Below are 20,829 nucleotides of genomic sequence, written 5' to 3' on the forward strand. Positions count from 1 at the left end.
TCTCTCTCTCTCTCTCTCTCTCTCTCTCACCATTTTTGTAAGACGCAAACGGGAAAAATGCAGCACCAGCAGCACAATCCTTCACTCGATTCCGAACCTCAACTCCCACAAATCAAAATCCACCACCCCTCCTCTCCTCGTGTCCACAGCCCCGCTCTCTCCGCCGCCACTCCCACCCCAACCGCCGGTGCCCGCCGCAAAATTGGCGTCGCTGTTGACCTCTCCGATGAGAGTGCCTTCGCCGTTCGCTGGGCCGTCCAGAACTACATCCGCCCCGGGGATGCGGTGATCCTCCTCCATGTTAGTCCTACGTCTGTCCTGTTCGGTGCTGATTGGGGGGCCATCGACCTTACCATCAATACCGATCCCAGCTCGGAGGAAAATGCCGTCAGTAACCTCACTAACAATGAGCACTCCAAGAGAAAGCTTGAGGATGATTTCGATGCTTTCACAGCGTCTAAGGCTGCTGATCTTGCCAGGCCGCTTAAGGATGCTCAGATTCCGTATAAGATCCATATTGTGAAGGATCATGACATGAGGGAGCGTTTATGCTTAGAGGTGGAGAGGCTGGGGCTGAGTGCCGTGATCATGGGTAGTCGAGGGTTCGGCGCGCTACGTCGTGGCAGCGATGGAAGGCTTGGAAGCGTTAGCGATTACTGCGTGCATCATTGCGTTTGTCCGGTCGTGGTGGTCCGGTATCCTGATGATAAAGATGGTGGAAATGGTGCCGGGAGCGATGGTACTGCCGTGGTGGCAATGAAAGTGGAGGAAGAGGATGAGGCAGTAATCAAGACGGTGCCAGTCCAACAAGAACATAAAAAAGGTTCGGGATTTTACCTTGGGTATGCGTGTGTTTATGCACAAATGCCCTTTCGTGATGTTATCATTTTATTTTGATTGCGTTTTTTGGATGATATTTTGTTTTCCTTCTTCAAGTGTCGTTTTTGTCTTTGTTTTATCTTTTTTGGAGTGAACAATTTTAGTGATTAGGAATATAAATTTTTTGAAGCTTAAGATCTATACTTATAGACTGGCGTAATCAACGTGCTTTTCGTGGGTATTCTTGAGTTTGCTTATAGATGAATTTTACATTGCTACAAGGTAGAATGAACCAGACGGAGTGTGCTGTATAATAAACAAATAGGTGGATGGCTAAAATTCTTATGTTGTGTGAACGCAGAGGGCATGCTATGCTGTCAGAGAAAAACTTGTCAAGGGTTTTTCTTATTGTCGATGTAGATTTGCTTTTGATTTTATCAACTTGGTGGATGGTGACACTTGTGGGTTTAAAAGTCTAGGTAGGGTTTTGCTTGCTATTGATGCGGATTTGTTGGTGATTCTGCCCGCTTGATAGATGGTGGCACTTTGGTAGGGATAAAATTTTGAGTAAATTTAGTACTGATTTAGCGATTGAATTGTGGTAATATATACCTGCTATGAGGTTTTCTTTCATTTGATCCTGATTTATGATCATCATCCTATTAGAAGCGAAACATCGCAAGGAATGGAGTTTGTATCATTCTAAGAATACATTCCTACGTAGTAGTTGTGACCATAACCAAGCCATCGTGCATAGAGGACCAGCCTGGATGCTATATTGGGTGAGATGTTAGTTTGGAAGCTGCATGTCAGATGAGTAAAACTGCAATAGTATGAATATCTTCTATTGAGAATCTGAGAGGCCATGTTCCCTTATTGTGATCACAGCTTTTTAATGCATCTTTAACATTCATGAATTGGTCAGGTTTATTTTTGTCGTAACTAGGTTCCTTATAATATAAGCTGAGCGCTTGCCCCTCATAGATCATATGTCTGACTTGCCATTCCCTATAAATTTGAGAAAACGATCGGTCTTTTCTATAAATAGGACCCCTGCTCCATGTGATATGGATCTCTCTTTGCAACGGTTGGTAAATGCCAAAAATTAAGAAAATGATTTTACATACTGAGCAATTACTAGATTTAGATTTAGGTATTCATATTGACCATTCAACGCTTGTTTATAGTGGTATGGGGCCCCTGAGCTTAGAGTTCATCTCCATACCCGGAAAACTAGATTGTGGAGTTGCCTTAGCATGGACGTATGGCATGATGGTTTGTTGTCCTGGACATTGGAAGCTGAATTTGATGTTATGATTACCTGATTGAGACATCAGATATTGATTACATTGTATTTTTAAGCATAATCGTTAAGGGAAGAAGTTTTCCTTGGTTAAGTTGGAGTTTGTGAAAATGACAACAAATCATTTATAGTTAAAATTGAACTTTTCAATTTCTTTGGGATATCATAGTAGCAAAATCATTGTTCAGAAAATTTGAAGAGTCTATACCATAATATTGCATTACAAGCGGGACTAACTGATTTGCTTATCTGTTCATTCATCTTTTCAACTGGAAAATGTTGAGCTGCTGAAAGCTGGTTAAAACTTATTTATGAATTGTTCCAACTTGCTGTTTCACATGGAGACTAAATAGTAAAATTATTAATTGAAAATTTTGTTTAATACTTTACAAAGTAGGTCTTGTATTAAGGGCCGGAGTGAGTATGATACTGAAATGATCATGGTAAGTTATATTCTAGTTAGTCAAATGTGAAAGGCGCTCCTGAAGAGTTAGATGCTCCCACTTCCTCGAGGAAGGACTAGCTTGAAAATTGCCTTAGTGAAGCAAGGTGCTGGAATAAGAGGAAAAAAGCTAAAAGATGTGGTGTAAAGAACTAAAGATGAAGTCTTGTGATTATGTTTGACATATAAATCAAACTAAATCATAATAATTATATAAAACAGTGCATTAAAGTTATCAATTCGTTAGTCAGGGGAAAAAAAATTCACTTCCAAAGTAGATGTTGCTGACTTGCTGGCAGCCATGCGTTGATAAAATAACTGAAGTGCTAAAATAACTAAAGTGCATAAAAGTCCAAAAACTTTCTTTGAATAGATGGCCATATTACTTTTGACTTTTGAGTTACTGGCACCATCTTTCATCCGCCTGAAAGGCCTGTGGGAGGGTCCCTCCCTAAACTGACAAGAGGAAACGCTGAGGGTTCATAGTACCCTTGACTGGATTAAAATTTGAAATTTCTTTCTTTCTTTGTTCTTTTTTATGATGGACATTATAATTTATGAAAATTGTTAATGCTTGGAGTTTGTCATTTTTTGTACATTCTTGCTAAACCTCTATCTTATTTTGGGGGTATTTTATTGTAATATGCGATATATCTCTTTCAACACAGTTTAACATGTGAATCTCTTGCCTCTCTAGTCCAGTGATTGGTTAAACTTATGGTTGCATCTGAGTTTGACATGGAACAGTATACCTTAGGCCAGTTGAACTCATGTAGCGTCATAAGTTTGTGAATTAACCGTTGTTTAAGATGAGGAAGTTGAGTTTCACAAGTCTTAGCTGCCCCCAGCTCTTTATAACTGTTTTGAGGCATGGCTAATCGTGTTCCAGTGGTTTTCTTTTGTACAAGTCGATGCTGTCTTATGAATGTTTAAGCAAACTCAAGATGATAAATGTAGCCTTGATGTTCATCTATGAAGAAGAAATTTTTATAGGTGGTGTTTGATTTTATTTGTAAGAATGCTTTATTTTTCCTTCTGACGTGAGTTCTCAGAGTTGAATTATTTATATGATTTAGTTCATGTATTTTATAACTGGACATGATGGCGAAATAGCTGGTCATGGAATTGACTGGTAAATTGTTAACTCATGCAGAAGATTAGCTGAGGCCACGTTGAGCTTTATTTTGCATGGACAGGTGTGCGTTTCCCTTTTCTGTCTGTTGTTTTATGCCCATTTAGATGTTTAAAACCCTTTCTTCTTTCGTGCGGTCCCTCCCAGGTTATTGACGGGCCTTGCTATCAAATCGGTTCATAGGTTTCATGTATCTTGACTTTCTTCTTTTGTGTATACTAAATTGCAGAATGCATATCCCAACTGGGATTGGCCAAGAAAATGATATGGGGATATTTATGTTCTCGGGTGCCCACGTTTCTTTGTACTGGGAGCATTTCTTGCTTATGAACACTGGAAAGATTTTAGAGATGTTCTTCTATGGCTTGATGTGATCTCGGTTCTTCAGGCCATCCAAAGAGTGTTGTAGCTTCTTTTCTGATGTGGTTTATACTCTTTCATGTAGCTGGGCAAGCTTGCCTGCCTTTGGTTTTCTGGTTCTTATTTCCGATCTGTAAGTATAAAGCTACGCCTCTCGTTTAAACATCTAAATGGGCATAAAGAAAATGACAAAAAGGTGGAGTTTCAACTCAAGTCTAAGTTGATTTTTCTGTTTTTGCCTCGCTAATTTTAGCTTTTCAATGACCAAAAAGATTCTGGTAAAAAAAAAAAGACCAAAAAGAGGGTGTAAAGTTATACTCCTCATTTTTATTATAACCTCCAAATAACTAATCTTAAACATTTAATTAAAATTAGTTAAAACAATAAATACGTTAAAAATATATTTTTGTTTTCAAATATACAAAAAAGATGAAAAAATGTTTGAGAAAATGTGATTAGGAAGAAATAATTAAAGGTAATATTAGAAAATTTAAATTGAAGCTTATAAAATGAATTATATTTTTTTCTTAAATTTGAAACGATGGGAGGTGGTAACTTCTTAAGCTGCATAAATCGTGCTTATGGGGGACAATGGGAAATATTGGGTCTGTTTGGATTAATGATTACAAAAATAGTTTGTTGCCAATTTGACTTTTAAAAAGGATAGATAAAAGTTAAATTGGGTAATGTGAATTGTGTTTGAATTGAATTTTATAAAAGTTAGATTGAGTAAAATGTTATTTGGATTATGATTGAATAAAAGTAAGTTTTGTTTGTATAATTACTATAATAGGTATGAGTTTTATTAGATAATAAAAAAATATAAATTTTATTAAATAATGATAAATGATTAAGAAAATAAATTTACACATAATAAATTTAAGGGAAAATAGCCACACAAAAAAAGATTATTGAAATAGAAAAATTGCACCCAGGGGTTAGTTTATAAAAATTGTTATCAAAATCCATACTAATATTGTCATGTGTCTTTATATTTATAATTTTTCTAGTTTGACAGTCTTTTTGCTATTTTTTCCAAATTTAAATTATTTTAATGTGAAGAAGCAAAATTTCATCGAAATATATTTTAAAACATTATTTTAATGATAAGAAAGAGCATGAAAGGTTTTCGAATAATGAGAGAATGAGAGAGAATAAAGTTAGGAAAAGAGTGAGAAAATGTGATACTGTGTAATAATTGTTTCAACTGTGTATTAATTCGTGAGATTCAATCTTACTTTTGAGTCATAAGTAGTATAGCCCAAAAGCCCCATTAAACACCCATAAAATTTACAATCATGCTTATCACATCAAGAAGTTATTTTTAGGCTTCAAAACACTCAGCCAAACACACCTATTATTAAACAGCACCGTTGTATTTGTAACCTTGTTTCATTCTCTCCTCCCTTTCTCCAACCCTGCACTTCAATATTGGTCCTCGCTGTCATGTGATATAAATCTATGGAAAGCGAAGGCATTTCTCAACTCGTTTGTAATTTCAGGTCACTAATACCTATTCTTAAAATTTTAAAAACAGAAAAAAAGAAGAAGCAATTTTCTTATTTGCCCAACTTAACCCCTCTAATATTCATCAAGCTTGTTATCCTCAATGCAAAGGGTTAATCCGATTAATTGCTCAAGCATTTGTTATCAAGTTGTTCCTCAAAACTTCTCAAAATCTACCGTGCAAACCTAAGTTTGAAGGTATGTACACATTTAGTTCCTGATACCTCAAATAATATCATCTCTAATAAAATTATATTTATAAATAACAAAAATTAGTACCGGAATTTCAACATCTTTTTATATTTTATTTTAAAACAAGTTGCCAAAAAACGCCTTGCTGCTTCTAGTTTCTGCACCAACTATTAGTATGCCCACTGAATTGAGCTGCCTGACAAAAATGCAACTTGTCTCAACAACTATGAACCACCGTAACCTATTTCCTACTCTGTCCCTCCCCAATCAAACCTCCAAAAGAGATAAGTCCGAGATAAGAAAGAAAACGCTAAGGGCAAAACAGAGTCAACAAAACCGGGCCAACTTTAATCTGAACAAAGTTTACATTGAATTCCATTGTAACTCGTTAATATGCACTTTATTTAGGCCTAAGTCCCAATATGAACCCCGCAACTTCCTCTCCGATCTTGGCCAGTATATGAACCATCCATCCGTGGAATCCGAAAGTGACAAGGTCTTAGATTTTAATTTCTATGATTACAAGTCAAATTGCAGTCAAAGGTATTCAATCCATTGTGAAAAAAAAAAAAAAACTCGTAGTTACAAGCATAATACAATATAATTCCATACATTGAGGCCAGTTTCATGAAATGCCTAAACAAATGACAGAATCTCTTAAAGGGTGAATCGCTCATCCATTGTTAAAAGAATCAAATGGGAATATAGACCTTTCTAGTGTTGAAGCTATAGAGTCGGAAGAAAAAACATTGGAGTTAGTAGGGTCGAGACTCTAAATCAACGGTTCAGCTCTGTCCTCATCGTGCATCATCTTCAAACAAAGGCTATTAGCTCTGCGGAGTAGTTCTAGGATGCTTCCATGGCCTGAGGATGCTCCAAGAAGATGAATCATCGTCTGGTAGTTGCGCGGCAGAGGGCATTTCAGATGAAGAACAGCCGATCTCATCCTGCATTAACGAAGAAGAAAAGAAATTAACAACGGTTCCTGTTTGGCCACCCAGAATTGTGATAGGTTCTAAATCGATTTCATTAACAGTAACTATTTGGATCAATTCCTTGAAGAGATGAAAACCTACATCGGAATCGACAAACGCACTCGATCGCCGCCGCTTCCAGGACAAAGAAGAACCAGCTGAAGCGGAACTTGCAAGAGGCGGCGATGACTCCGAAGCAGAAGCGCAAGACCATGGAACCACCTGGTTCTCTCCTTCCTCCTCCTCCTCCTCGTCCTCTCCCTCGTCTTCATCGTCATCATCTTCATAACCAGAGTCAGCATCGGAACTGGAATCTCCAGCATCATACTGCTCCTCCTCCTCCTCACGATCAGGACTGTCACGGAGATCATGATGATGATCATCACGATCATCTTCTTCCTGGTGATGCTTGTGGGAATCGGAGGCACAGTGGTTACAGATGGAGTGAGTCGGAGTGAGCTTAGGACCACAGGCTTTCCAGGGAGTGAAAGACTGACAGGTACGGCAGAGAAGAACTCTGGTGTGCTTCGCCACCAGAAAGTTGGCGCCGTGAACCTTGTCGTCGCAGCGCCAGCATAGCTTAGCCTGGTCCGACTCACAGTACATCCTCGCTCTCTTCCCGCACAGCGCGCAATCCGCCATTCCGTCTTCCTTCCTTCTTCGCCTTCGTCTTCCTCTTTGCCCCCCTCTCTTCCATACCGTATAATAAATACCCCGAATCCTGACTTTGACCCTCGTCGTCACCGCGTAATTACATTGCTTCCCTGCCATTCATTTACTAGATTCTTCTGTACACGCTCGTGGGCACTATCGTCATTTCAATTGACAGCGCGTTGTTAGATGAGAAATTACAAAAATTCCAAGTGTAGTTTTTTTCAAAAAAAAAAATATATCACCTTAATTTAAATGTCTCATAACAGAAACAGCACGTTATATAGCATTAGTTCATTACTCATATGATAATGATTTGACCCTTAGTGTTTTAAATTTTTTTTTTTTTAAGTTGGTCTGAATCTTATCAACAACCGACTTAATCAATTTTTAATGTGAGGAGATTAAAAAACAGTATGGTATTAAAAAGTCGTTATTAGGTGTGAACCTAATAAGACACTCCAAGTATATTTCAAAGGGTCTAGAATATAATCATCAATCTAACTACTATTGTTACATTGAAAAAAAAAAAAAAGTTTATCTGATCACTAAAGCTACTTTTTGTGGGAGTTTAGATTAGAGGGCTCTCCTTCCTTCCCCTGTCCAACAATCATATTCCAACACGCGGGATTTTTATAATATTTAATTGATTCAACCTTTTTTGTCAACCTTCTTATCCTCTGAAAACGTGTCTCTAATACTATATATAAAAATTAAATAATTAATTAACGAAGGTTAAGTGAATTACCTGAGTTAGTTATAAATAAATAAAATAAAAGTTTACCAAGATATCCTATAATAATTGGCAATAAAAATTACCACGTGTGAAAACATTTCTACAATCAATAAAGGGAACGGATGTTTTATGTTAAAAATCAAAACAAATCTTTCAATTATCTGATTCATTTAAGATTGAACGAGTTATAATTTATATATGATAAAAGTACATAAAATCTTGTGAAAACTGTGTCTGTGCTAAATAGAGGTGATTGAACGTAAAAAAAAAAAAACAAAAAAAAAGAGCAAAATTTGTGTCTGTGCTTAATTTCAATTAAAATTAAAAGCAAGAAATTGATAAGAATAATTAATTTTCAAGTCAAACAGCTTTTTTTTGTTTGTGCAAAAAAGATCAAACAGTCGTGATGGGACAACATGAACATGCAAGTTGAATCCCTTGGTCTGAAATAAATCATGCAACTTGGAGCTGTAATATCTCTTTTAATTTATTTTTTTTTAAAAAAAGAAGGTGGTGGCCAGATTTGATTTATGAGGAGCTTTGAGACGCGGACTCTAATTAGGCGGCTAAACTACGAGCGGATACGATTTAAGCTCGGTCCGAAATGCCACACGGCGTAAATCGTCGCCACGTGTACCCCGACTTGTGGACACAAACAGCTTAGCGTCTCCGCCGGGGGATCCTCCCAGATATTTTCAGATTTTTTTGCCTTGCTTCATTTCCCTTCTCCTTCGATGCATGACACGTCACGCTAATACCCACGTGGCAGGATGTGGGGCCGGTTTCACGTGAAGGCGGGTGGGGGCTGCCTCGCTTCGGAACTAACGCAACCCGGATGGATAGACAAGATATCCAACCAACTCGAGGAGATATTATATTTATAGTAAATTGAGGAGAATTGGGATTTGATAGAATCTTTTTATGGGCTGAGAGCAAAGGAGGGCGAGATTCACGTGGACGAGAGAGAGAGAGAAGGGAATGAACCTGTGGATGGAAGAAGAGGGGTGAGATGAGAGAGATTCGGTGAATGAAGACTGTGGGCAGGAAAAAGAGGAGGGGGGGTTGCATCGGGTTCTTTATTTGGAGTGTTGTAGTCATGACCAATGCCCAATAATGGAGGCGGAGAAGTCAATGGCCATTGTGTGGCCATGACCTGTGTCACTTGTACCTCTTCCTTTGGCCATGTATTTGGATTATTATATTTTAATTTTAAAAACTTATAAATTGCTTCTCCGGTTCTACCTCTAAAACTCGTTCTATAGTGTAATTTACACTATAAAATACTATTTTCGATTCTTAATATAATATTTTATTTGATTTTTATTTTAATCTTAAATATAAGACTTTAATCTATTTTGTCTCTCATGTTTACTCAGCTTTTTTAAAATAGTCCTTCTAATAATTGTAGTTCTAGTCAATACACTTGATCAGCAAGGATATTTTAGGAAAGACAACACCTATTTAGGACAAATAACTAACTCAACTTACTTCCTTAATCTTCTCAAATTAGTCAACTGGCTCTTATAATTAAGACCGAAAATAATATGTCTTATATTTAAGACCGGAAGAGTATATTGTTATCCTTAGAGATTTTTAGCTCAACTAATAGCATCTCCTTAAGTATTGCTTAAACATGATGTTGTATATTGGAACCTTCATAGGTACGAGTTCTTTCTACCAAAGGAAAGATGACCACAAAAAATAAAGCATTACCCTATATTTAAATATTGTCAAACTTAAACAGAGATAGTTCTCATTGAAGCGTTTTTTTGCGTTTACATAGACTACAATTTAGCACCTAGTATTTCCAATAATATGCTATTATTGATAACATTTACTCCTCTGATTCTTAATATAAGACTTAATTATTGAATAAATCCTAATCTTATTTTTATTATATTTATCAGTTTTTTCTAAATTACTCCTATTGATATTCTCTAACCATAATCAAGTAGAAAAATAAGGAAAGATATTAAAGAAGATGATTATAGTATTTTAGAAAAAACATGTCATATTTTTTATAATGAACTAATTTATCTAATTTTTTAATCTAATCAAATTAATTAAAAACAACGTGTCCATTTCTTTGACGAAAAAATTGGTTTGACTATGGCTCCCGCTTTTCATCCTGGAGTTTTCTTTTTCCGTTCGTGAGAGTCTTGTCCCTTTGCGCTTGGGGTCTTGGCGCCTGTCTTTCCGACACATGTCGAAGGAAAGGTTATCCGGCTCGAGGGTGTATATTTTGCTTTTTTTTTTTTTGAGTATCTGTCTATGCTGCTATTTTTATGGGACGTGGTCTGAGAGAAGAGAGGCTAGATTGGAGGGGGACATAAAAAAAAACAGTGAGGATGCAGAAGGAAAGTTGAAGTCTTGCCAAAGATTTGAGTTTTCTTATGCATTTTCCTGATGAAACCAAGCAAGAGAGATAGGGGACTGCGAGTATGTCGACACTGAAGGGTCCTCTCATTCTTGTTATAGATCTACTGTGGAATCTTGTATCTTCTTTGGTATAGGTCGGATGGGTTTGGCTTTTGGTTGTTCCTCATAGATATGGTGGCTTGGGGTCGGGATGGTTTTGGTGGTGTTGGTCAAAACTTTATGGAGTTGTTGTTTTGCTGTTGTCATTAGTGATCTTTCTATACGGTGGCGCTGCGTAGAGATTGGGTCTCTATTCTTTTGTTAACAGATAGGAAGTTAAAAGGGATGGGACCGACGGAGAGGTTCTTTGAGCCCACATCCCTCGTGCTCATCATTGTTGTTGGTGTTTTTTTAACTCTTTTCTAGCGATGGCGGCAACACTTACGGCACTCCATCTTTGATCTAGAGTTAAAGGTTTGTTTTGGTAGAATTTTTTGGGTTTTAGGGTCGTAGTGTTTGGGCTTGGACTTATTTTTTGTCCCTTCTTTTTTTTTTTAATTTTGGAACTCTATATGGATTTGTGCTTTCGTTTAATAAGGCAAATCCTTTTGGGCAATCCAATAACATAGGTCATGTACTCTTATATTGTTTTATATACTCAAGTGTCTGTTGGTTCGATGTATTGCATTAGTATTTCCTATAATCCTGATGCAATAGCCTCTTTCAAGCATTTGGTTGGCACATTTAGGTGGTAAAAGGGATTACAAGATGCATCATGATTGCTTCATAGAAGGTAATAGGGATTACATATTATAGTAAAGAATAGGGATTATAACATGTATGAATTCAAAAAAAGACAATATTTGCCCTTGCCTTCTTCATCATCTTTGTTGACCACTGCCAACCCTCCTCCATCTGTGCCCTTCCATACATTGACGACGCCCCTCCATCATTCCTTCTTCTCGCTTTATTGATGAACTAAACAAGTTTATCTTTCTTGTTCACTTCATCACGTCATGAGGATGAAAATGAAAAATCAACCAGTGTTAGCAAAAAGTGAAAAACAAAAATATGAAAACAAAGATCTAGACAATGAAAATGAGACTGGAATACTCTTCACCAGAGATGATGGAGATGTGACAGAGGAGGAAATCCTCGTTGCCAAGAATCATGGGCTATGGCTGAAGTAGAAGAGAGGGATGGAGGTAGGGTTGGAACAAAAGGTGATGGCACGGCAGAGCATTGATGTAGTTGCGATGAAGGTCAGTGATGAGAATCTAGACGTTCGATGGCGAACTTAGATCTAATCTTGTGCAAGGAATGTTGGCAGTGAGGAAGGTTGGGGAGACTTTGATCATCTAACAATGAAGCTAATGGGAGGAGGGATGATGCACTTGGACATGAAAGAAGGTAGGGGTGAGGATTTTTTTGGAAGTGGGATGTGTTTTGTTTCCAACTTGTGGGAGTGGTGATTCTACTCATGTGACGCACCTAGAGTGGACAGAACGTAGGGGTGAGGAATGATCATTCCGGAGGAGGAAGGATGGAGATGAATGAGGGCCAATAATGATGGTGAATATTGTGTCGGTGGATGAGGAAGAGGATGAAAACAGTAAATCAAAGAGAAATTTTATTTGTGCAAGGGCTCTTTTGTAATTTTAATTTTATTGTATTTAATTAAATATAAATAATAAATTTAATTTTATCATTTTTAATATTGTACCAAACAACTTTATTGTAATCATAATTGCATTACATTACATTCCCAATCATTCCACCGACCATTCCATTTCATTACATCCCCACTAATTCCATAAACCAAACGAGTCATAGGGGGTGTTTGGATGAGGCAAAACCATGGTTTGTAGAATAGCTTCTGGAGAATAGATTCTGGAGAGAATAGATTATGAAAGAATAGATTTTCTGGAAAAGTGATTCTGATAAAGTGAGAGTATTTGGATAATTATTGTCAGAAGTGCTTTTTGATATGTAGAAATTACTAAAAAGGACATAAGTTTAAATAATAATTACATATAATATATATTTCATAATATATGTTTATTTGAAGTAATAAATTTATTAATAATATATATTTTGACAACATAATAAATATGGCATAAATAATATAAATAATAAGAAATTAGTGTGTATATATATTAATAAAATAAATAAATATGTTTTTAAAAAAATGATTTATTTTGCCAAATAATTGTACCCCTGAGCTGAATGAGTACACCCCCCAGCGTGCTGAATGAGTCCTCCCCCCCCCCGCGTGCTTGTTCCCTCCGTAGCCAATAATTGTCCCTCCGCCTGCTTATCTGAAACCAAGGTTTTGTTGGGCAAAACCTTGGTTTTAAAAAAAATGGGGGTGTTTGACAAAAAAGCCAAACACCCCCATAATCTAACTCTGGTATATTTAAATTTTGAATTAAGTCCTATCAAGAGCAAATTGATGATTGTCACTATGCATGTCAAGTCATCTTGATGTTCATATGGATTTGTGTTAATTCAAGATTATTTTGGTAAATAATTTAATTTCTTTCAATATCTGAACTTGAATCTCCCAATAGTCACAGTTGTTTGATTAGATTGCTAATTTTTATCAAGTCCTCAAGACAAATTATGAACACATTAATTAAACCTACCAGCCATCTGATCCCAGCTCTGGCAACAAGGGTGGCGCAGGATATGGAGTATGGGTAGAAATAAAGAATTCAAACCAAAGCATGAAAAATAATGTCTACACCAAATATACTCCGAATAAGTACGTACGTAAAGGGTTAATTTACAATTTACCTCAAAAATTTTAATATTGAATATCCAGAAATTTTTATTAAATTAATATCACTTGGTAAGTATTAAAATAGGTTAGGAAACCCACACATCCATCTCACATGCACCTTTATTTTGGTTCTTTGGAGTATAAAACCCACAACTGGTGTGGAGTAGTGTAATGTAGGCTTGAACCTCTTTGCTATCTTATTTATATTTATATATATAAGAAGGCATGATTTACCTTTATTTTAAATATGTAATCCTGAACTACTACTAGTTACTGTTATTTTATCTATAACAATTTTGGAGAGGGTATGCCCTGGAAAAGAGACATGATTTGAGAGTATGAATTAAAGTGGCTCAACCAAAAGCACATCGATGTCGCTTTCTCTCTTTAGACGCAGTCCTCTTTCCATTAACGGATTTAAACGAGACAAGCAAGGAGGTCTCCCCTGCTTCCAACTTCCTTTTTTTTTTAGGGCAAAAATTGAATCTCTAAAAAATTTCAAAATTAATTGTAACCCCTAAGTTTTCAATCCCCTTTCTTCATTTTTTAAACACTCCCGTTTAAAAAGATTACTACCTCTCATCTTTAGTACTCTTCCGGTCTTAAATATAAGACTTATATTTAAGACCGGAGTAGTATAAAAATTTGTTTGATTTTTATTTTGGTACTAAATATAAAACTCTAATCCACTTTATCTCTCATATTTATCTATTTTTCTTAAGATAATTCTTATAATAATGATAGTTTTAGCTAATACACTTAATTAGCAAGGATATGTTCAAAAAAATAACATATATTTATTACAAATAACTAACTTAACTAGTTTTCTTAATCTACTTAAGTTAATTAACTAATTCTTATATTAAGGACGGTAGATAATATTGGCATTCACTGTAGAGGAACCAAGATTTCCCGTATGCTAAATTCCTGAGAAAAACTTTAAGCAAAATATATAATAGTAACAACAACAATATAGGAATAAAATTAGTCAATTAGCTCTTATATTAAGACAGTATATAGTATTAGACATTTAGTGTAGAGAAACAAAGATTTCCCGTATGCTAAATTCATGAGAAAAACTTTAAGCACAATATATAATACTCCCTCCGTTCCTTATTATAAGAGACAAATAACCGAAGTACGTTGATAAAAAAAAACAGTTAAAATTGGTTAAGAACAGTTAATATGTAAAAAGTATCCTTTTTTTCCAAAAATACCCTCATTAATAAGGAGAGAGAGCATGAGAGAAAACAATTAAATTATTAAAAGAAAGAGAAGTGGGAGGGAGAGAGAGTGTGAGTTGGAGATAATAAATATGGGTAAAATAGGAAATCAACACAAAAAAGTAGAGACAACTTTTAAGTGTCTCTTATATATAGGAACATACCATAAGCATCAAATGTCTCTTATAATAAGGAACGGAGGGAGTAATAACCAGTGAACAAAAAATCGAATCGAATCAGCTGCTTCAACCAGTGAACCGGTTAATGGTTCAGTTCGGTCTGGATATTAAACTGGGAGGGAGTTGAATTGGTAGAGAATAGGTCAAACTTGTGTGAACCGGTAATAAACCAGTTTGGATAATTAAGTTGTTATTGGTCCTATTTTTTCTCATTTAACTCTTAATATCTCAGCCGCTATAAATTTAAATGAATTTTAATGATAATTGTGGTATTAATGATTATTAATTTTAGTTAATGATTAACCATAAAGATCAAGTTCTCAATATTGTTATATTTTGTTATTGTTACAATCAAACTATTGTTATATTTTCTTATCTTTTGTTATTAGTGATTATTAATGTTGTTATATTTCGTTATTTTTAATTAACTTATATTATTTTAATATGACCGGTTAGATCCTGAGTTGACCCTAATCTGAGCAACTAACCCTTGAACTACTACCTCAACCAGTTTAGTATCCAATCCAGTTTTTTATTCCTTGATAATAACAACAAATAACAAATTGCAATTCATAATTTCTCTTCCCCTACCCATGCGATACAATCGACTGATATTACTTAAGAGGTATTAAATGCTTTTTCATTACAACCAAAACATTCTTGTTGTAAAATTATACAAGGTCACTTCTTTCTCCCATCATTATTGTATAAACTCCTCCCACGGTTCTCAATGTAAAATACTTTATCTAAAACATTAATTTTTTCTTAAATATCGTCAATTTGATATTGCGTAACTAATCAGACACCGACCTTCTCTACTATGCTTAATATATAAATTTATTCAAGGTAATTTTGGACTTTTACAAAAATTAACTAATTTTGTTCAACTTTCTTAATTTACTTATGCTGTTAACAGGCGTTCATAAGAAGGAAAAAAAATAAATGGAACTTCATTTTTCACTTGCACAGTACTTCGCCATAAAAATTTCATATATTTACATATTTTATTTGAAAAACTGCCCATAGTTAGAAAATTAAATAAAAATATCTCAAGAAATTCTATATTTTTACGAGTTTGGTTTAAAAATGACATAACTCGACTTGTCAATATAAAAGTTTAATTTGCAAACATAAACTATACAACTTAAGTTGTAAATATGATTTTTTTTCATAATATTATGATATTTATTTATTTTTTTTGCATGACTTAAAGATAATTTTTCCACTTTATTTCCTCGAAAACTTACACACAGTTCTTTGCATGCTTTACATACACGCAAAGTTTATTTTAACACATCATCATCTAGTCTTTAACATTTTACTAATGGTGTTAACTTATTTCACTTGATTTTTTTTTTCAGAAATCCTAACCCTAACACCACTTGCTCTCTGCTACAATGAAGAAAAACTTGGTTTGCAAGGATTGAAGAGTTGCTCAGGATGTAAGAGAAATAATTAATCAAGAACTTAATTACGAATAATTGGCAAAGACTAAATATTGCACATAATTGATTTAATTAAGAGAGAATTACAATTAGATCCTAAGGAAGAAAATAATTACTAAAAAGTTTCAATAACAATATAAGTAACTTTAGAATAGGATATGATAATTTTTGAGACTTTTTTTATAATTATTTTTCTTCCTCAGGAATTAGCTTGGACAAGAGATAGATAGATTTCGTGAAGATGCACCTTACTAATTAATACTCCTCTGGTCCTTAATATAAGACCCATTTAACTAATTTGATTAGATTAAAGAAGTTAGGTAAGTTAGTTAATTATAAGAAAAGTAACACATTTTTCCTAAAACACCATAATCATCTTTCTTAATACCCTCTCTCCCTCTTCTACTTGATTATGGTTGAGGGAGTATACATAGGGGTAATTTAGAGAAAAATGATAAATATGAGAAATGAGTCTTATATTTAGGACCAAAACTAACTCAAGAATTGGGTCCTATATTAAGGACCGGAGGAGTACGTATTATCATCCACACACATTGACCTAGGCCTCTGGTCCATCATCAACCCGGGACTCAACCTGAACATGAGAATGCAAAACTCCATTTGGCTCAAGACACCATCGCCATCCAGGTCACCTTCCATAATCATCATCACGAGCTCCTCGTCCCTCACATCTAACCCTAGCAGCGTTGCCGTCGTCTTCAAGCTCTCGAAGGTGATCACTCCTTTGTTCGAGTCCATGAGAAGGCAGAATCCGTTGCAGAGCTCGCCGAGGAAGCCTTCTGCTCCCAAGGTCGCCACCATGGAGGGGAAGAAGTCCTCGAAGTCGAATTCCCAACCGTAATCTATTTCCGTTGCTGAAGAAGAACCTGCAAATTGCTGCATCATGCTTCAACTGTTTGTTCGTTGCTTGTGATGAGAAGAAGAAGAGAAGACTGTGTGGGAGTGTGTCGGTAGCTTGAGGTTGAAGAATTTGAAAGGTAGGGTTGGTGAGTGAGGTGGAAAGAGGGTTATATATATAGAGAGAAAAATGATTAAACGAGGGGGAGAAGTGATTTTGAATCTAACTATTTTTTTTCCCATTTTTTTGAAAAGAGAGGCAGATGAATTCGAATTTCAAGTGAATTTTTGTCCTGGAATCAATTTTCAAGATTTAAAATTTTATCAGCAATAAAAATGAATTATTTTTCACTGATTGTACTGTTTGTCCCAGTGAAAAAGAATTTTGAATGCTTAAATATGAAATCTCGAGTTTGAATCCGTGTGAATATATAAAACACTTTTAAGAGCTCGATAATGGTAAAATCTATCCCAATCAGATAATTATTAAAAGAAGAACTATTTTAGTTTCTAAAGTTATATACAGACGGTTCATATAAATAAATGATCAAACATTTAATTAAAACAACTGTTCGATGTTTTTTTAAATCCAAAATTGAATGACCGATAAACCTTTTCATCAATACAAGTAGAATGTTACTTATGCAAATTAGATTTTGTAAATTGAGTTTCTTCAGTGCCATTTTTCGTAACTAATTAACGTCTAAACATGTACTCATCAGTGTTATCTCTTTTTAAATTAATTTAAAAATTTAGACTCAAAAGGAAAAATATAAATTGTTTTGGCCTTTTCCTTTTTTGGCGGTATTTAGGTCCATGTTTTTTTAGCATGAACATTTATGTCCTTGTTTTTTTTTTACCTGTTATGTCCCTGTTCAATACCTCATAAAAACGTGAATTTGATTGCGACTTCTTTTGATGTAGCTAACGGCTGGGGGTAAAACAGGAAATAACCTTGTTAATATTCATAATAGAGAATACAATGTCCCGTGAGCCATGTGGTATATACATGTAGGGTAGAGATGTTCGGTGAAAATGGCACATCGCATTAATTGCCAATGTTCGTTGTGCAATAATTTCTCAACAGGTGTATTGAAATTGGTGAGTAAAAAGCTTTGGATAGACACAAATCTATTCAATTTTCCTTTTAATTAATAAAACATAACCCTGTTTTTGGAAAAACATGTATCAAGTTCAATATTTTTTCAATTTATAAAATACTCCCTCTAATCTTGTGTGTGTGTATATATGATATAAACAACTAAATTATATAGATAAAAAATTATTAGCTAAAATTTATTTAAGGTAATAAAAGTATTAAAAAACCTTTATTTATGACAAAAGAGAGAGAATGAGTAGGAAAAATAATTAATAGTGGTATAAATATCTTATTAATTAAGAAAAATAAAAAATTGGTTAACTTTTTTAAAAATGAAGGGCATCCATATCCTCTTATTGATGAATCCCTGTTCAAGATATTATTATACACTAAAAATAAACATATCTTTTAATCATTGCATTGTCGTGAGTCGTGACTTGCGAGTGATTAGTATCTTCTCCTAACATCACATCACCTTCGAAGATTTTTAATAAAACTCCAAGCTGCACATAATATTATGGCAACACATAACCTTTTCAGCAATAAAATGATTTAAAAAATCTTTAGAAAAAAATTATATTGATAGTAGAGAGGGAGAGAGAAAGAGATAACTTATGTTCAAAGTTTTGTCGATATTGCTAGGCCGAGGGAATCTATTTGTTCCTGTTTGGGAGCATCTTTCGTCCTTCGTTTCAGCAGCCTCGTCTTGCTCTTGTCTTGGAAGCTTCCGCTGTGAGGGCGTCACATGTTCGTACTAGGCAGTCACTATCATTGTTAGAGGCCAATAAAAGGGAATTTACTCTTCAATACGTTATCGATATATAGTTTTGTCCCTGTTGCCCTCTTGCTCCTTTCTCTTTCACTCTATAGAGAGAGAGAGAGGGATTCTGGTGAAGCTTCTCCTTCGTGGAAGTTGCAGGTTGCTGAACAATTGTATGGATTCTGATGTTGTTTTTAACGTGTACGTACGTGGAAATGTAATCTCCTTAAACGATCGGGCAATGTACCTATACGTACATGGACGGAACTTCAATGGATACATCATGAGTACTACTATTCCAAACGTAAGCGTTTGTTAGTGACTTGATTTTAGTAATAAAGGTAAGACTGTAGTTCATAGCATCTTTCACACTTGCAACTTTTTCTAAACTAATTCATTCAACTTATTACCCATCCTTGTTATAAGATTTTGTTTAATTTTTATTTTGATTTTAAATATAAGACTCAATCCACTTTATCTCTCATATTTATGTATTTTTTCCAAGATAGTCCTTCTAACAATAATAATGATAGTTCTAGCCAATAGTTCTAGCCAATACACTTGATTAGCAAGGATAGTTTAGGAAAGACAACACATATTTATTATAAATAACTAACTTAACTTCTTTCTTAATTTCCTCAAATTAGTCAACTAACTCTTATAAATAGGATCGGAAGTAGTATAATAATAACGTTTCATATGGGAGTGCCTTAAAGAAAATCATATTGCATTTGTTATAATTAAATAATTTATTTAAATTATTTAATCTATTTAAATTAATTAACTAATTGTTATATTATACTAACTTCTTCTGAATGTAAAATCTAATTTTTTAATATAAATTACAATACATACTAGTTTTTAGTTTCTTAAATTTAGAACAGGAGGCAATATTAAACACGGGGAAGCAATTTTAGGCATGTGACGGGTTCTTTGCCTAGTCTTCCGGATAAATTAGCAACCCACCGCTTTTGATTCCACAGTAAATAATCCACGTCGACATTTCTTATTTCTTATGAACCAAGAGGTCAAATTAAACCAAAGTGATCTACCTAGATGGTACCACGCCCACGCGCATGTCCGCTTGTTCGTGTAACACGTGATTGAGAACACACGAGAATTAAATTTTAATAAAACCACACATTCTTGTTTTGATGCTGGCTTGGCTTCGCTTTTGAAATATTACTTCTAGTTTTTAATATAAGAGTTTGGTTGATTTTTATTTTAATTCTAAATATAAGATTCTAATTTTCTTTCTCTCTCATAATTTTTTTCCAAACTAGTTCTTGTAATAATGATATATAGTTATAACCGACACATTTAAATACAAGGATATTTTGAAAAAACAACATCTATTTATTACAAATAACTAATATAACTAATTTTCTCAATCTACTCAAATTAGTTAACTTGCTTTTATATTAAGGATTAGAGGTAGTAGTAATTAACAATTTATTATCAAAAGTTAACAAGACATAGACTGGAATTCCCGTCTCGTTTCATTTTTTTTCCCCTTCAAAAATTACAACGATGCTTTCACAATAAAGTAAAGGATTCTAAACAAATAAACATTATTAATTAAAAATCCTGAGGGAAGCTTCAATAATATTCACAATAATTTTGAAAAGACCAAAGTTAAAAAGTCAGAATATTATTAAATTTTAAATAAAAATAATAAAATTTAAAATTTATGAAACACGATAGAAATGACTTATCAGTAAGACCAGCAGAATATATCTTTGATTGATGTCTTTTCCTAAGCATCCAGGGGTGTGCGTGCATTACGCAATCAAAGAGGGCCAACCATTGAAAAAAAGAGATTAGAGATTATGTGTGTGGGGAGAATCCGAGTTCATAATAATGTGTGATATTCCTTTGGTTCCCCTTATGTCCCCACAAACTAATACTCTTTCCGATCCTATAAAGTAGGTTTTATATTTAGTATCGAAGGGTTAGTAAGTACGGACGACCCCAAATGATATCCATTACGTGAAGGTCAAAATTAAATAA

General features: G+C 34.5%; 3 protein-coding genes across 3 annotated transcripts; 1 reads left to right on the forward strand and 2 right to left on the reverse strand.

Moving 5' to 3' along the window:
• On the forward strand, window positions 1-4,251 carry LOC114762306 (universal stress protein PHOS32-like). The gene is made up of 3 exons (XM_028951776.1): window positions 1-823; window positions 3,718-3,760; window positions 3,926-4,251. Exons 1-2 carry the CDS (start codon window positions 58-60, stop codon window positions 3,723-3,725), a joined length of 774 nt encoding a protein of 257 aa, XP_028807609.1. The 5' UTR covers window positions 1-57; the 3' UTR covers window positions 3,726-3,760; window positions 3,926-4,251.
• Window positions 4,252-6,232: 1,981 nt separating this feature from the next.
• Window positions 6,233-7,407, reverse strand: LOC114762307 (zinc finger protein CONSTANS-LIKE 9). Its single transcript, XM_028951777.1, has 2 exons — window positions 6,831-7,407; window positions 6,233-6,701 (listed from the first exon to the last, which is right to left on the reverse strand). Exons 1-2 carry the CDS (start codon window positions 7,368-7,370, stop codon window positions 6,582-6,584), a joined length of 660 nt encoding a protein of 219 aa, XP_028807610.1. The 5' UTR covers window positions 7,371-7,407; the 3' UTR covers window positions 6,233-6,581.
• An 8,737-nt stretch (window positions 7,408-16,144) lies between these two features.
• Window positions 16,145-17,081, reverse strand: LOC114762312 (calcium-binding protein KRP1-like). The gene is made up of 2 exons (XM_028951780.1): window positions 16,635-17,081; window positions 16,145-16,361 (listed from the first exon to the last, which is right to left on the reverse strand). Exons 1-2 carry the CDS (start codon window positions 17,006-17,008, stop codon window positions 16,358-16,360), a joined length of 378 nt encoding a protein of 125 aa, XP_028807613.1. The 5' UTR covers window positions 17,009-17,081; the 3' UTR covers window positions 16,145-16,357.
• Window positions 17,082-20,829: the final 3,748 nt, after the last annotated feature.

Source organism: Neltuma alba, unplaced genomic scaffold, assembly GCF_004799145.2.
Source record: "Neltuma alba isolate B1F8T4 unplaced genomic scaffold, ASM479914v2 tig00011208_pilon, whole genome shotgun sequence".
NCBI classification, from domain to species: Eukaryota; Viridiplantae; Streptophyta; class Magnoliopsida; order Fabales; family Fabaceae; genus Neltuma; species Neltuma alba.

Coding starts and splice junctions, on each gene's coding strand:
- LOC114762307 (XM_028951777.1), bottom strand. CDS start 7,370: ATGGCGGATTGCGCGCTGTGCGGGAAGAGAGCGAGGATGTACTGTGAG. Junction 6,702..6,830: donor GTGCGTTTGTCGATTCCGAT/GTAGGTTTTCAT, acceptor TCGTTAATGCAG/GATGAGATCGGCTGTTCTTC.
- LOC114762312 (XM_028951780.1), bottom strand. CDS start 17,008: ATGATGCAGCAATTTGCAGGTTCTTCTTCAGCAACGGAAATAGATTAC.
- LOC114762306 (XM_028951776.1), top strand. CDS start 58: ATGCAGCACCAGCAGCACAATCCTTCACTCGATTCCGAACCTCAACTC.